The sequence below is a fragment of the Bubalus bubalis genome, chromosome 4 (assembly GCF_019923935.1).
Source record: "Bubalus bubalis isolate 160015118507 breed Murrah chromosome 4, NDDB_SH_1, whole genome shotgun sequence".
In the NCBI taxonomy this organism is placed as follows: Eukaryota; Metazoa; Chordata; class Mammalia; order Artiodactyla; family Bovidae; genus Bubalus; species Bubalus bubalis.
Genome location: NC_059160.1, coordinates 111101969 through 111118321, shown reverse-complemented (window position 1 = coordinate 111118321; position 16353 = coordinate 111101969). Strand labels below are relative to the sequence as shown.

The following is a 16353-nucleotide window of genomic DNA, read 5'->3' as shown; positions in this document are numbered from 1 at the left end:
ATGCTAGAATTACCAATTAAAAGCACTAAATAATATTAAATGATTACTACATCCTTTCTTCCTAGGACAATAAATTTGTATTTTTCTTTGTGGAATTTGTTCTGTAGGATGTAAGACTGTAATTTATAGCATAGTAATGGTGTTTATTACCCCTGTTATGACATGGATAAATGACCAAGATCTCAAAAACAGTAAATACAGAGAACTGATGGTTAATTTTTCATTGCTCACCAAGTCTTTTGGATGAGAGGGGAAGAGAAATGAGTCAAATAAGAAAATACTAGGAAGTCATTGATAGTTTATAGCAGTCTACTATTACAATATAGCATTTAGAATTTCAACAATCCAAAAGGTGTTTTTTAATCATTTTAAGTAGATCATTTTGGGTACTAGGATTTTATAGGTTTTATTTTAACTTATGACCAATAAAATGTACAGAAGAAATTATACTCTGAGCAAGCGAAAATAGGCCCCATTGGTAAACAGTTATATAATAATAGCTTATGCTACTTTTTAAGGAGATAAAAGTAACCAATCGATTTCTATCATTTTTTTCAAAAGAAAGGATAAAGCATCAGAACAAAATGTACATATTTTAAGATACTATGTCATGTGGTGATCATCTGATCATCCAAGTTCAAGATAGCATAAACAAGGTTAAATTATTCTTTACTTACATTTTCAAGCAATTTTAGACAAAATACTGACATAAACATGAGGAAAGCAATAGTGAGAACCCATGGCTCTTCATATCTAGAAAGTAGACAGGTGTAAGAGGCATTTTAGATATGCTTTAAGATACCTAAGCTCTAGGAGACATCAGTAAGTTTTTACCATTTCATTCCAAATAAGAACACATATAAATTCAAAGCTCAATAATCATGACTATGTCTCTATGATAAGATTTTATAACCAAGGAAGAATTTTTAAATATTCTGCAATGACAACAAAATGGTGATGATAGATAGTATTTTTATACAGCAAAGGATATATATTTAAAGGTTTTTAATGGTTTAAAACTTAAAAGCACTAAAAATACAGAGGGGCAATATCAGCTTGCAAAGTCTGAGGTCTGGAGAGGTCATTTCTCCATGGTTTTTACTACTGTGTGTGGATATTTAAATTTTTATTTCTTCCTTCTATGTCCTCCCTATCTGTGTTGTGTCTCATGACTGTTCGGGACTGTCCCTTGCGGTAGGTCTCCTCTATTAGACACCCCTAAGTCACTGCTCAGATACATTTAGTGGCCTGGTAGCTGGGGCTCCACAGCTGAGGGTGTACCATTCTGACACACATCAAAAGGCTGAACTAAATCGATTTTTTTTTTTAAGATAAAGGGTTCTCATTTTAAACATTGCTAACTGATTAAAGAGAACAGTATTAGAAAGCTCAAGTTTTAATCAATGGGTACAGAAAGAAAATTCAGTGTCTTATGCTCCCTTTTTAGTGTCCCTTATCAATTCCAAGTCTGAACAGTTTAACTTAGCATGGACAAAGCACCTTCTCACAGTTTATCCAAGTACAACTAAGCACCTTATGAATGTTGAATCAAGCCAGAAGCATATGCACTAAAGTTTTGCAATTAAAACAAAGTCTTTTTCCCAACACAGTTTTTTCTAGTACAGTTTATCAAACTCTGAGAACTTCTGGGCTTACATGCCTTTTCCTCTGCATTTTGTTAGGGGTTGGGGTAGGGACTAATTGCTCTTTAGATATTATAATAGCTACTGATTTAATAGGTCTCAATTTAATGTAAAGGTACAGAAAATGTCTTGCTTAAACTCAGCCTTTGGCACAAGAATAGACTTAATCACATCAGAGATGAACAGTGACACTGAGAAATTATCAAAAATTTAGCCCTATTTCATGCAGAGTAATTGCAGAGATGGTCTTGCACCTTTTATTAGGGTAAAAACCACTTAGGGAAAAGGAGATTTAATATCTCAACCCTTTCAAATTACACTGAGCTGAAATATGATATGTAAATTATCAGTTCTGAAAGAGAATTTGAAAAAGTATTTTAATCCATGAAATTTTTTATGTTTATGGTAGAATAGTGTGAAGATTTTTTTCAGGCAAAAAATTGCATTAAATAGTTTGCCATTCAAAAAATTAAAGTCTTACAGGAAGCAAATTACCTACATTGCCATTTTCTGAACACATCTTTTCACAGTGTTAAAGACCTATACACAGCTGAGGTTTTGAAAAGGCAATGTGGGTTCACTGCTTCAAGTCCTCCAATTAAACTCAGTAGTCTTTTCTTGTCACTTTACTATTATTTTTCTATTAGCAACACCTTCAAGCTAAAAGATTAATTTTTAAATAATTATGTTGTTCTCCTGCCTTGGGCTATTGGTAAATCAACATTTTACTATTCAAGGAGACAACGAAGTATAAACTTCCAAATAAAATGGGGTATGGCTAACCAGTTCTGAAAGGTTTCTGCACAGATGTAATAATGGCAATTTTCCAAAGTCATTGTAGGCTCTTGAAATTTTTCAGGAAGCACAAAATGGGAAGCATCTCTGACTACAGTTCAGCTCTCTGTTTATGCAATCTTTCCACCCGACTGAGTTCTAGTAAGATGATGCCAAGTCTGATTTTTAGGATCAAATTAGAGTTAGATAAGTAGAGCCCAATTGCAAAGTCTTGTCAGTTCGGAGACTGAGGTTGCGTTTTGAGGCATCACTGCAGGTCTCTGTATAAATGGATAAGTGAACAGAAACCTTTCTCTGAGAAGACAAAAAAGACGATGTAATCTGGGTGAGAGAGGGGAGATTGGTGGTAGACCTGTAGTCTAATGACTCTGAAGCCTTTCTGAAGCCTGGTTATACTTCTTGCATTTGAGTTCTACAAGAGTTCTCAGATATAATTTGATCACTGACAAGAGTTTAGATTTTTTTTTACATTGTCAGAGATATTAAGCAGCCCACCATTCATATGTCTTATCTGCAATTTTGTTAGATTCTTCAGTAACACACACATACACACACACACAAGGCAATGAAAATGCCATAACCAAAACCTAGGAGAGAATACTTGCCAATATAACAGCAGAAAGATTGAGTCATACAGATATTAAAGTGGCAAACAACAGAGCAGAAAAATTAGCAAAGGGTATGTTATACAGGCAATCCCCAGAAGAAAAAATACAAAAGTTTTCAACCTCAATAGTGTTCAGGAAAATGTAACACTGTATCATTTTTCACTTTGAATAATAACTACTTATGGATTTCTAATTATCTTTCCTAATTTTTTAAAGCAGTGAGAATGCACACCCCTAGAAACAGAACTTCTAATATTTATAATCTTTACAGCCTATGACTTTTTGAGTAAAATTTTTACACGTATTGGGAAAATACATTATATATTTTTTAAATAAAGGGAACATATGCATGAATTTTATGAAATTATGAGCTTTCTAGTATTTCGATTTACATCACACTTAAGTTTTAGGTTATAAGGAACATTCAACTGGTCCAAACTGAGTTTTGAGAATTTTATGCCATGATTTTTGCTTGTTACCACAAAATGAGTTTTTATACAAAGTTCAGTTTGACAAAATTGCAAACATAATTCCTTTTACCTTTTGGTATCAAATAGACCCATAAATCAATTTAATTCAGCCTAGCTTTCTGTGGAGCTGTTATAAAAATAAAACAGTAAACTTAAACTGGAACTGGAGTAGATTTTTCTCTAAACATGCATTTGCTGGTGGCATGTTTCTTTTTTCCTCTTTTTCCATAACCACTGTAAATGTATATGCAAGACATAGGAAATTACTATTTTTCTGAGAATAACTTAGTCAACTATCTTTTTCATAGGAAGCAAAACAAGAAAAGGCCACACATTTCATATAAATTACTCCACTGCATGTAACAAGGGTGTTTTACATGGTGCTTAGCGTAGATCTCTTTAAACTACATGAATGTGAAAACTGGCCTGATTAATAGCATGTTTATCACACCTCAGAAAGAAGCGATTTTATCAGAGTCAAATGTAATACCAAGTTGACATTTTCTTTGCAACAACTTTACATTTTTTGCTTGCAATATTCTGAGGGGCTTTTTCCATTGCTTCCATGTTGCTTGCTGATTGGGGGGAAAATTCCTTGCACAAGTGGAATTTTTAAAAATATGTCAGCAGCAGATGTGAATGTGTGTCAGACAAATGGAGATTCCTGCATCTCAGTGCTTGCTTCTGACAGCTTGGAAGTGTTAACCACAGGCCCAGTGTCATTTGGGTTCGATGAAAATTCACTTAAATTCACATATATTCCCCTTTCCCTTGCTTATAGGCCCTGAAGGATGATGATGCTGAAACCGGATTGACTGATGGTGAAGAGAAAGAAGAACCCAAAGAAGAAGAGAAACTGGGAAAACTTCAATACTCACTGGATTATGATTTCCAGAATAACCAGGTCCGAGGGGGAAAATGTCTTGTAATTCCATTACATTTTCTGAAATACCAACCAGAAATTGAAACAAGATACTTCTTAAAACATTTCATTTGCTACAAGGGGAAAATGCAATTATCGAAGCTATTGATGAAATCGTTTCTAAGTACAGGTGGTCCCCCACTTGCTAATTTAACTTCTGGTAATTAGAATCCATAGGGTTCAGCCGATTACATCTACTATGGCACTTTCAGCAGGCAGGCAGAATACAAATTACCTTGAAGCCATCTGACTGATTCTGAGAGTTCCTAGGCATAGATCCCTCAGCCTGAGTACAACGATCTTCTTCAGAATTCATGGATTTAGCTCTAAATAGGGCAAGTTAGACCATCAATTAAGCCAAAGTTTTGAAGAAAAAAAAATTTAACTGCTTGATAAGGAATCAAGGATTTAAAAATCAGCTTTCCATGAGTTTCATTTCCTTCTATGACACTAGGTAGAACTCCTGGCACAAATGAGTTAACAGCTCTAGAAAAGTAGAAAGACCAGCTACTGACTTCTAGTGCCTTTGCATGCATCCCCAAAAGTAACAACGAAATAGAAGTGAAGTGAAAGTGAAGTCGCTCAGTCATGTCCGACTCTTTGCCACCCCATGGATTGTAGCCTACCAGGTTCCTCCGTCCATGGGATTTTCCAGGCAAGAATACTGGAGTGGGTTACTATTTCCTTCTCCAGGAGATCTTCCTAACCCAGGGATTGAACCCAGGTCTCCCACATGGTAGGCTGATGCTTTACCATCTGAGCCACCATACAAGTTGTGTCAAACACAGACCTTCCAGCTTTAAAAGTCGTGAAGTGCCACCAAGATGAATGATATAATATTAGCTAGTTTTTATTAGCTCCCTGTTTTCATGGTACCCCAAAGATAAATGTTTAAAAAGAAAAATCTCTTTACCTAAAAAGACCTTCTAGGATCCATGATTTTGATGATGATATCCCTTTACCTTCTAAACTGTTCAAGAAATTTTAAAAATTAAATAAGAATTAGCTGCGTTAGAGATCAGGTTCTTAAGAATCTTTAAGACACAGTTCTTTTTCAACTAGGGTAGCTTTAAATCTCTCCAGTTTGTTTTAAATCTCTGGTTTGATCAGTTCACTGATCTTTCAGGGTGGGAAAGAACTTGATAGATGTAAATACAGTTACTACCTAACTGTAGCATGTGTTTATTATGTCCAATTTGATGAGAAGTAAATGATAAATAAATCAAACACCAAAAGTCAGCTTTGGTAACTAATGTCCAAAGTCAGCAATACTGTGAGCTCTAAGTAATGGCAGAAATTCTGGGCTTTATTTAGTTCACATAACATCTTTACTTCTTGAAGTGTCCAGAGGATTCCTTACAAAGAATGTATTGATATGCATGGTCATATTATAAATAATTGCATTTAATTAGCTTCATTACAGTCCTAGTTCATTATTTTATCCTACTTTTCAGAAAGCTGCATGTTGGTTACAGATACAGCCTTGTAAATATGGATTTATACAGAATTATAGGCATACTATTTCTACTTAAGTAAATAGGGCATTTTAGGTTATTTTTATCATTTATACCATGATTTGATTATCAGGGGTTGGTTAAGAGCAAAACTGCCTATTATTTATAAATTCTAGGGAAGATCATGGAGAAGGCAATGGCACCCCACTCCAGTACTCTTGCCTGGAAAATCCCATGGATGGAGGAGCCTGGTAGGCTGCAGTCCATGGGGTCGCTAAGAGTTGGACACAACTGAGCGACTTCACTTTCACTTTTCACTTACATGCATTGGAGAAGGAAATGGCAACCCACTCCAGTGTTCTTGCCTGGAGAATCCCAGGGACGGGGAAGCCTGGTGGGCTGCCGTCTATGGGGTCACACAGAGTCGGACACGACTGAAGTGACTTAGCAGCAGCAGCAGCAGCAGCAGCAGGGAAGGTCAAGGTCAGCAAATGTTACCTTAACACAAAACATCTTTTGCAGAAATATAGACGGCTTCCCTTGTGAATCAGCTGGTAAAGAATCTGCCTGCAATGTGGGAGACCTGGGTTCAATCCTTGGGTTGGGAAGATCCCCTGGAGAAGGGAACGGCTACCCACTCCAGTATTCTGGCCTAGAGAATTCCATGGACTGTATAGTCCATGGGGTTGCAAAAAGTCAGACACAACTGACTGACTTTCACTCACTCACTCTCACTCAAACTGCTTTTATATATGTATCCAACATTTTTCTACGAATTAATTCTGCTTTCATATTTTCAATAGAAATCTAGGCGCACCTCATCCTGGCTAGTCATAATTTTGAAACTCCTACATTGGTTTTGAGTATTATAAATAACATTTTATAAAGTAGTATTTTTAAGAATATAGCACTGAAAAAAAAAGAATATAGAATTGAATTTTTTTACTCAAACATCATGCAAATGTATTTATTCTTCTCTTTCTAGCAAACACATTTTAGGAGGTATTTCATTCTGAGCATCTATAATATTCTACCTGATAAAATTTAATATTCTGCATTTATTTTTCTGAATGTTCTCAGCTAATCTGATTTACAAAATGATTCCTGTGAGTCATGGGACATAAAGTCTGAGACTTTTTGTAGATAAGGCTGTAATCAAATATACACACTTGCTTACCAAAACTAAAAGACAATCCTTAAAGCCCCCTAAGAAGCTTTCACGGTGGAGAAAAATGTGATGTTTATCTCTCAAGCAGAAGCCAGAGGGGAGTTGGAAAAGTAATTCCACCTCTTATCAACAAAATGCCCCCAAACCTTCCAAGTATAGATGATCAAGTTTAAAAGACTTTAGGCTATATCACTAGTTCTTTCCCTGCCCCAAAGAAAAAGTATTGCAAAAAGAGAGGAGAGAATATAATCTCACTTATTCACATTGCTAACCAAAAGCCAATTCCAAATACCAACTTGGCAAATCAAGAGACAAACTGTTTGCTTTACTGATCATGTCTTTATAAGCTTATGTCTATTTTAGCCATTCTTTGACCATCTGTCTACGTTTTGAATACTTACAATCCAGCATTATTATTGCTACTGTTGTATGAAGGTGTCACCAAGATACCGAAACATTAAAATGGAAACAACAATCTTGAAGGGTATTGGTCCAGATTAAAAATTGAGCCAACGGGCCAAAGCGCACTTATGCACACAATGGATCAATTTTGTAAACAGTTGCTGTGACTGTTTTTTTTAAGAGGTGAATTGCTCTTCCACCCTATTGGTTGAAAAAAGTACAGTCTCAAAATTTCAGACCCCATTTGAAGATGTGAAAGCTATACATTCTGCATTTTCTGAATAGTATATGCCTTGAATAACAGTAAGAGTCTACTTTTGTTTCCCATATGAATCTAAACCAGTCTGTTGACACAGCATGACTGATGGCAGAGCATCAGAACAGTCCGCTCACACCTTCTGTTTCCTTTGCAAAAACATGAGCAATGCCAGTCAACACTCACATTCATAATAAGAAATAGGAATGTATCACTGAGAAAAATCAGATGTGAAGAAATGCAGAGATTTCTGCTGTATTTGAATAAAATCAGACAGTCACTTAGCATTAAAACCATAACTGTAATCTCCCCTTCTTTTAGATGAAGCTGAAATTATTTTTTCTTTGACCCTATGTCCTATATTTAAATACAGAATTTAATATATAATAATTATTTTACTCTAAGTTAAAACAAGAAGTAGCAAGCATACAAGTAAAGGTCAAATATGACAGAAACTTGAAGATCTTATTTTTATCTCAAAAAGCTACCCAATTTCTAAGAAATTTCTATTTAGCAAGGGGTCTGAAGCATTGGTTCAAAATAAAATTTTCCTGCTTTATAATTACAGGCTTGTGATTGTTTAACAACTTATTTCCACTTACAAATCACACTCTGGTAAGAAAAATAATACACAAGGGCTTTTAGCAACTGGAAAGTTATTTGATTGCAACCCTTTTGCAAATATGAATTCCATATTTAAATGTAATCAGCAACCTTTTAAAAAGCCTCTTTTGTGTTTAAAACCAGGCTTCCTAGAGCCTGCGTCTGTCATAATTGAGTTTCTGAAATCTGGGTATATCATTTCATTTGCCTTCTGTGTTCAGCTTCTTAAGAGAATAAAAGTTTATCAAAAGCAAAGAAGAAAAGAACAATCACAATATGCAGCCTTGTGAACAAATCAGTCTTTTCCAGCATGTTCACCAATGCCGATGTTGGCCGTCTCCTGCCTCTCATTTCAGCTGCTGGTAGGAATCATCCAGGCTGCCGAGCTGCCCGCCTTGGACATGGGGGGCACCTCTGATCCCTATGTGAAGGTTTTTCTGCTGCCCGATAAAAAGAAGAAATTTGAGACAAAAGTCCACCGAAAGACCCTTAATCCTGTCTTCAACGAGCAATTTACTTTCAAGGTATTTTTTGTGTGTGTATTTACTGTTGAACTTTTTCTCTGTTGTTTTAGAGAACAGACCAGTCTCATCCTGACACATACAGATACATGCACATGACCACTTTCAGAGACTCACAAGTGATTCTACTCAGAATATTCATAATTCTTATTTTCAATGTAATGAGGACTCTATTAGGCATTTAAATTTGATCCAAATAGGATTCAGCTCAGCTATTTCAGAATGGAGAGTGGACTGGCATAGAACAAGGATGTCATTCGTGTCCAAAAAGTGAGTTCAGTTTCCAGTGTGTCCATGGACCTGAACGTTTCCCCCTCTCTAAAATAAAGCCAAAAGATTATAGACTTTTCCCAGGTTTCCAAGTTTTGAAAACCAATCACAACCACAGAATAAAGTAAGCTATCCAACATTATTTCAAATGATACAAATAGGTATTACTCTCATTGCAAAATTCTTTGTGTACAGGGCCAATTTGAGTATTTGAAAACATTCTAAATCCATAAATAAAAAGAATAGAAGCCTATTTTTTTTCCATCTCTAGCATTTTTCCTTTCCTCTTGGCTCTTCCCTGATGTTCTTCATCTTGTTGAGACACCTCAATTAACAAACAATAACAAAGAGGAATTCTGGCCCCAGAATAACAGGAAAAGGTAGCTGGCGGGCTTCAGGCATCTCCGTAGGTACAAGCTCTGTAGTTCTCCACCTGAAGTCATGCATAAAAACAGTCTCTTGGTTGGTATCTTTAACATAGGAAATTTTTTAATGTGTTCCTTAAAACAATACATGTCTGTGAATATGCCAGCAGGTAGACTCAGAATCACTCATCTACCAGCCAGCCTTAGCAATAGCACACACTGCATGTCAACAAACATCCTAAATAAATGGATGAAACTTCAGGTGTGAGTCATTCTCATGAAACTTGCTTCTAAGAGTACTGACTTTCTATTCACTCTAAAATTTGAGTTTGTAAGACAAGAAAAATACCTCATGTATTGTCAGCAATCCTATTTAAAATCTACACTTTTCTAAACCAAGACAGTTAATGTAGAGTAGCTTTAGAAACATTCTGAAACTACTCAGTTTAAGAAAAACTAATCATTGGGATCAATATGCCACAGAACGTACAATGAAAACAAAACAAAACAAAACTATTGCAAAAGGTAACCACAATCATTCTATTTGACTCTGTGGATCCTAATTTAGGTCAGTAGCTTCTAGCCACTGTTTAGCCAGCACATTCTTAAATTATTTGAAATATTGTGGGGATTTGTTTTAAGTTATCTATATGCTATTTCTTTTTTAAAATGTGTACTGCTAATAATTTGTAGTAATGTCTATAACTTCAAGAATTATAATCACTGGAGATTTTGAAATTGCCTATAAAATTTAATCAGGTTCCATTTCATTTTAGGAGAGTTGATCACATCATAAATCAAGCCAAAGTACAATATATTTTCATACATTTAAAAAATACACCACTGTTTCTAGAGAACTAGCCAGTTTCTCCTTTTAGGCCTTGTAGATTATGCATCTTAAATGGAAGCAAAATAGTTTAAAGGGGATTGGCTTTAAAATTAAGTTCAAATCCACTGAAAATGAACTTGACATGTCCCAAATGAAATGCTCCTTTTCTCCACAACAAACGCCCGCTTGAAAGAGCTACTTATCATTCAAACAATAAATATTTATTAAGTACCTGCTGTGTGCCAGCGCTGTGCTAAATGCTTTACATGTATTCATTTGGCTTCAACCAGCTCCCCTGAAATAGACATTATCATCATCATTCTAGGTTTATTTACTTGTCCCAGGCCCTTCAGCTGGAAGAGGGGGAAACCCAGTCTTGGACCTGTCTGACCTCCAACTCAGGCTTTTGACTAATGTCATTTTGTACAATCACCAACAAATCTAGACAAATTTCAGAAATAAGATGCAGTTCTCAAGAGTCCATTGAGAACTCATGAGAGTTCTCCACTCTAAAATTAATTTCTTTCTTTCAAAGTTATCTCTTTGGAAGGGTTTACTTTTTCATTTGACCCAGAGGGATGGTATGGGGAGGGAGGAGGGTTCAGGATGGGGAACACATGTATACCTGTGGCGGATTCATTTTGATGTTTGGCAAAACTAATACAATTATGTAAAGTTTCAAAATAAAATAAAATTAAAATAAATAAATAAATACATAAAGTGGAAAATGGGTTATGCCTAGTTTTTAATCATAGTATTTTAACCCAATTCCTAATAGATGACAAATGATAGAAAACAAAAGCTCTTTGGAAAAAAAAAAACAAAATTTCTTGTATATATACAGTCAAAAATTCTTCCTTCTCCTTTCCTTCTTAATATTTGGAATTAATTGAGAAATGTTTGCTGGAGCATAAGACAACCATTTACACTGATAAAATAATAACAAGTGTCTGAAAATTGATGAAACCTTCAATACAAGTCTAAACAATTTCTTAATTAGGCATTTCTTCCCAGTTACTGAAGTGTAGCTTCCTTGGAATTGCCCTGCTTTCTCTGAATATTAAAAATGTCACTAATAAACACCCCAGCCCATAGCATCTGTCCCAGATATTTTTGAACAGCTGGAGAATTCATCAGTTTTTGGCCTTTTTCCCTGCTCATCCTAAAGAGTGTCATTCCTAAGAATGAACTTCAAGATCTAGATTATAATGAATCTGATATTCAAAACATCAATTTTCTAGTCAGCTCCTGTCAATCAGTAAATTATTTTAAGGAATAGGGGAGGCACCTTGTGAATTTCATTCCAATCCTTACGGACTCCTAGCATGTCTTCTCATTAAGCGCTGCTTCATATGGCATCCAAATGGCCTCAAAGAGTTAATAGAACTTTTGAAATAACTACCCCTGAGTAAGCTGTCCCCTGACAATCTAACTTAACAATAACAACAAAACATTCTTCAAGAATAAGTTCCTTATATAGTCAAGTGCAATCAGCTTGGTTTATTCCTGTTTTACTCTTGAAATATTTCTAGCATGACTAATAGCAGGAGCCATTATTAATAACACTAACAGCTTCTAGAACTTTGGGAGAAAGTGATAAATCACTATGGTAAGCCCTCGCTTTCACCCAAGTAATTTAAGCCCCAAGTAGTTAGTCAAATGATTCAATTTAAGGGGGAAAAAAGCACTACTTTTCTCCCTATTCTGTTTATCCAACATAAATATTAAAATTAAACACTATGAAAAAGTAACACATTTTAAGCATTTTTTTGTCACCAGAGATTTTATCCTGGTCTTTTTTATTTAGGTGCCGTATTCGGAATTGGGTGGCAAAACTCTGGTGATGGCCGTCTATGATTTTGATCGCTTCTCTAAGCATGACATCATTGGGGAATTTAAAGTCCCCATGAACACGGTGGATTTCGGTCACGTAACTGAGGAGTGGCGTGATCTGCAAAGTGCAGAGAAGGAAGAGGTAAGAAAAACATTAGCATTTCTAATATGACAAGCTGGACTCGCCAGTTGCTACTCTCAGACTAACCTACTGAGAGATGCTGGGCTGGTGTGAGTAATGTGGGCCTCCAGCTGCTGACAGCTGGCAAAATAGGGTCAGGGGATTGCATAACCTCGTTAAAAAGTATGCAGGTCTACTGAATCTTATTTGAAGAAAAATAGAGATTTGTGCAGGTCTTCATTCCCTGGAGCCAGACACACATACACACACATGTGCTTCTTTAAAAAGACAGTGAAAAAGTCATTTTATCCTTTGTATTTTTCTACAAAGATTTTGTTTTCTACATAGGTTATGTAGCTATTAAATAGAAATGAAATGGCACTTTTTCGTTGATTATTTCTGCATATCACAGACAGGTCATTGTTTCTCCTAAAAATTTCAGAGCACAATAAAACATCAAATAAAATTCACAAAGGTGGATAGATATTAAGTCCATTTTTTAAATGACTCATTTTTATAGTATTCTTCACATTGTTTTTCCCCAGTTTTATAGGTTAGCCCAGGATTTTCCTGTGATTTAAAAACAGGAAATCAATATCCTTAGTGCATTTAAACTTCTCTATGATTATGCTGTGCCAGTCTAATACTAGCGTTTTTCTCTGCTAGTGTCTCAACAGGCCAATACCAGGAAAGCAAACAACTCTTAGCTTCCCTTAATTGCTAAAGCAACTCCTTTCCCAACCATTTTTTTGATCCTAACATAGTCTATAGTTACCCGAGGGATTTCAACTGCGTTTGTCATTTAGGATCCCGAGACCCCATGGATTTTGTAAGGTTTGGTCTCTTTGGGGCCACCAGGGAAATCAGAAAGCAAGCCAAGCCTTCAGAGAAACAGCCAAGACCATAACCTGGGAATCCTTTCAATCTAAGGTTTTCTGTGACCATTATTATTACTCAGTAAGGTTTTAGAACAGTTTGTTTACTACCATTCTGAAATTGAATTTTATTAGTGCTCTAAAATAATTTCTTGGTTGTACAAAAGAAGTCAAAATTAAGTTCTGCTTTTTCTTTGAAAGGAAATATACATAACTTACCTAAAGAAGTTAGTCAAAATTAGATTCCTGGATATTGAAATACATTGAGCCCCACTGTGGATAGAACCACCCAAGGATAATATTGAGCTTTTAAGTTTTATAACTTTAATAAGTTGTTCTTCCAGATGAGTACACCAATATCTATTTTAATATCCAATATATGTGACATTTACTCAATTGGACATAATGTTTCTAATCATTTAACAAACTAGTGAGCTGTTTCATTGAATTTTTATCTTTTATTGGCATATTTGACTTTGTGTAAATTCCTTGTTCAGTTCAGTCGCTCAGTCATGTCCAACTCTTTACAACCCCATGGACTGCTACAAGCCAGTCCTCCCTGTCCATCACCAGCTCCCAGAGTTTACTAAAACTCATGTCTATCTAGTCGGTGATGCCATCCAACCTCTCATCCTCTGTCGTCCCCTTCTCCTCCTGCCTTCAATCTTTCCCAGCAGCAGAGTTTTTTCCAATGAGTCAGTTCTTCGCATCAGGTAGCTGAACTATTGGAGTTTCAGCTTTAGGATCAGTCCTTCCAATGAATATTCAGGACTGATTTCCTTTAGGATGGACTGGTTGGATCTCCTTGAAGTCCAAGGGACCCTCAAGAGTCTTCTCCAACACCACAGTTCAAAAGCATCAATTCTTCGGTGCTCAGTTTTCTTTATAGTCCAGCTCTCACATCCATACATGACTACTGGAAAAACCATAGCTTTCACTAGATGGACTTTTGTTGACAAAGTAATGTCTCTGCTTTTAAATATGCTGTCTAAGTTGGTCATAACTTTTCTTCCAAGGAGCAAGTGTCTTTTAATTTCATGGCTGCAGTCAACATCTGCAGTGATTTTGGAGCCCCCCAAAATAAAGTCTGTCACTGTTTCCACTGTTTCCCCAACAATTTGCCATGAAGTGAAGGGACCAGATGCCATGATCTTAAGTTTTCTGAATGCTGAGTTTTAAGCCAACTTTTTCACTCTCCTCTTTCACTTTCATCAAGAGGCTTTTTAGTTCCTCTTCACTTTCTGCCATAAGGGTGGTGTCATCTGCATATCTAAGGTTATTGATATTTTTCCCAGTGATCTTGATTCCAGCTTGTGCTTCCTCCAGCCCAGTGTTTCTCATGATGTACTCTGCATAGAAGTTAAATAAGCAAGGTGACAATATACAGCCTTGACATACTCCTTTCCTGATTTGGAACAAGTCTGATGTTCCATGTCCAATTCTAACTGTTGCTTCCTGACCTGCATATAGGTTTCTCAAGAGGCAGGTCAGGTGGTCTGGTATTCCCATCTCTTTCAGAATTTTCCACAGTTTATTGTGATCCACACAATCAAAGGCTTTGGCATAGTCAATAAAGCAGAAACAGATGTTTTTCTGAAACTCTCTTGCTTTTTCAATGATCCAGTGCATGTTGGCAGTTTGATCTCTGGTTCCTCTGCCTTTTCTAAATCCAGCTTGAACATCTGGAAGTTCATGGTTCACGTACGGTTCATGTAAATTCCTTGTGGCCAGGGCTAAAATGGGGCCATTAGTATTCATTAACTGATAGGTTTTTGTTAATTGATTATTGGTTGGCTTTTTGGTGAGTCCCAGAGGTGACCCACTTGTGCTTCACAAGTCTCCTGTCCAGAGTACATGGCTCATGTCTCTTCCTCTACCTGGTCATGTCAAGTGATATGGGATTCCAAGACCATACCCCACCAGGTCTCTGAAAAATTGGTAAATATTTTTGTGTGAATTAGGAAATGTAAGCCATTCAACCATTATCTTCTTTTTTCCTTGAATATGGGCAGAGTTTGAGACTTGACACTAAGCTGACAGGTTTGACTCTAAAATTTCCAACTTTAGGTAGACTGCCCAAAAAGAATCACATTTTTATTCTCACCCTTGACTTGCCTGTTCTCTGTTTCTTTCATAACTTTTTTCCTCCAATGGCTTCTCTCCCTGTAGAAGATGGTTTTGTCATTCAACATATTCAAAATGACTCATTATGAAGATGTTTATTATGTACTGCTGTATTCCTGGGACTATGCCAAGTGTTTAAAAAAAAAAAAAGTGAAAAGGGTGGATACCGTTCCTGCTTTCATGGAGTTCGGTGTTGTCTCATTTTCCTCCCTCATTTTAATCTGTGCCTTGCTTATTGCTAGCTAGACTAAATTCTGTAAAAGTTTTGCCTTTAAGATCAAACACTCCTAGGTTTCAATCCTGATCGATACATTTCCTAGATCCGAATCCTTAGACAAGTCACTTATGTGCTCTAAAGTTCAGTATTTTTTTAACCTAGAAAGTGGTCTAACATTGTCTTATAGATTAAGTAGGATAGAGTATAACGTGGCTAGCATGGGGCCTGATATTTGATATGTTCAGTAAGCAAGCGATCTCCCATTTTTTCTTCCTACCCAATCTTTTTGGTGTCCTTTCCTTCTTAAGCTTTCATCTCCCTATTTGTTCTCCACTCTTTCCTCTATCAGAGGAGGCAATGTCACCCCACTCCAGTACTCTGGCCTGGAAAATCCCATGGATGCAGGAGCCTGGTAGGCTGCAGTCCATGGGGTTGCTAGGAGTCAGACACGACTGAGCGACTTAGCAGCAGCAGCAGCTTTCCTCTATATGTATTTCTCTATTCTTTTTCTCACTGCCACTGTACGTATTGAATATCTCTGGAGGTTTTTAATGGGAAATAATTCTACAGCTGTATTTTTAAGCTCTGGAGTCTTTCCTCTTTGGGAATAATGATTTTTGGTTTTCAGTTGAGTGACTGTTTCCTTTTCTCATTATATAGGAAACCTTATAAAGCAGATATCTAGCTTACAGAGTATCTCTGGATGACTAGATTCAGATATAAACTTTCTCTTAATAAATGAAATAAGATTCCAATTACATTTTATGTGTAAAGAATCACTTATTCTCATTGATATGTGCTCTCTTTTCATGTTACTGTTCATTATTTAGAGAAAAGTAAAGTAGGATGAATAAATGGAAGTCTTAGATTAACTTTA

General features: G+C 36.2%; 1 protein-coding gene and 1 long non-coding RNA gene across 4 annotated transcripts in view; one reads left to right on the top strand and one right to left on the bottom strand.

The window, feature by feature from the left end:
* LOC123465700 overlaps positions 1 to 16353 on the bottom strand; it is a 289227-nt gene that overhangs the window by 68963 nt on the left and 203911 nt on the right. Inside the window, exon 7 of the long non-coding RNA XR_006640972.1 lies at positions 4395 to 4459. This is a non-coding gene — a long non-coding RNA (uncharacterized LOC123465700). The remainder of the gene's footprint in view (positions 1 to 4394; positions 4460 to 16353) is intronic.
* Positions 1 to 16353, top strand: part of SYT1 (synaptotagmin 1) — a 622866-nt gene that overhangs the window by 446917 nt on the left and 159596 nt on the right. For 2 of the 3 annotated variants that reach the window (XM_025284414.2, XM_025284415.2), the window contains 3 exons: positions 4298 to 4420; positions 8678 to 8845; positions 12114 to 12281. In XM_025284414.2, the coding sequence (XP_025140199.1) occupies positions 4298 to 4420; positions 8678 to 8845; positions 12114 to 12281 (459 nt within the window). The remainder of the gene's footprint in view (positions 1 to 4297; positions 4421 to 8677; positions 8846 to 12113; positions 12282 to 16353) is intronic. The other variant, XM_025284418.2, reaches the window with a different exon arrangement.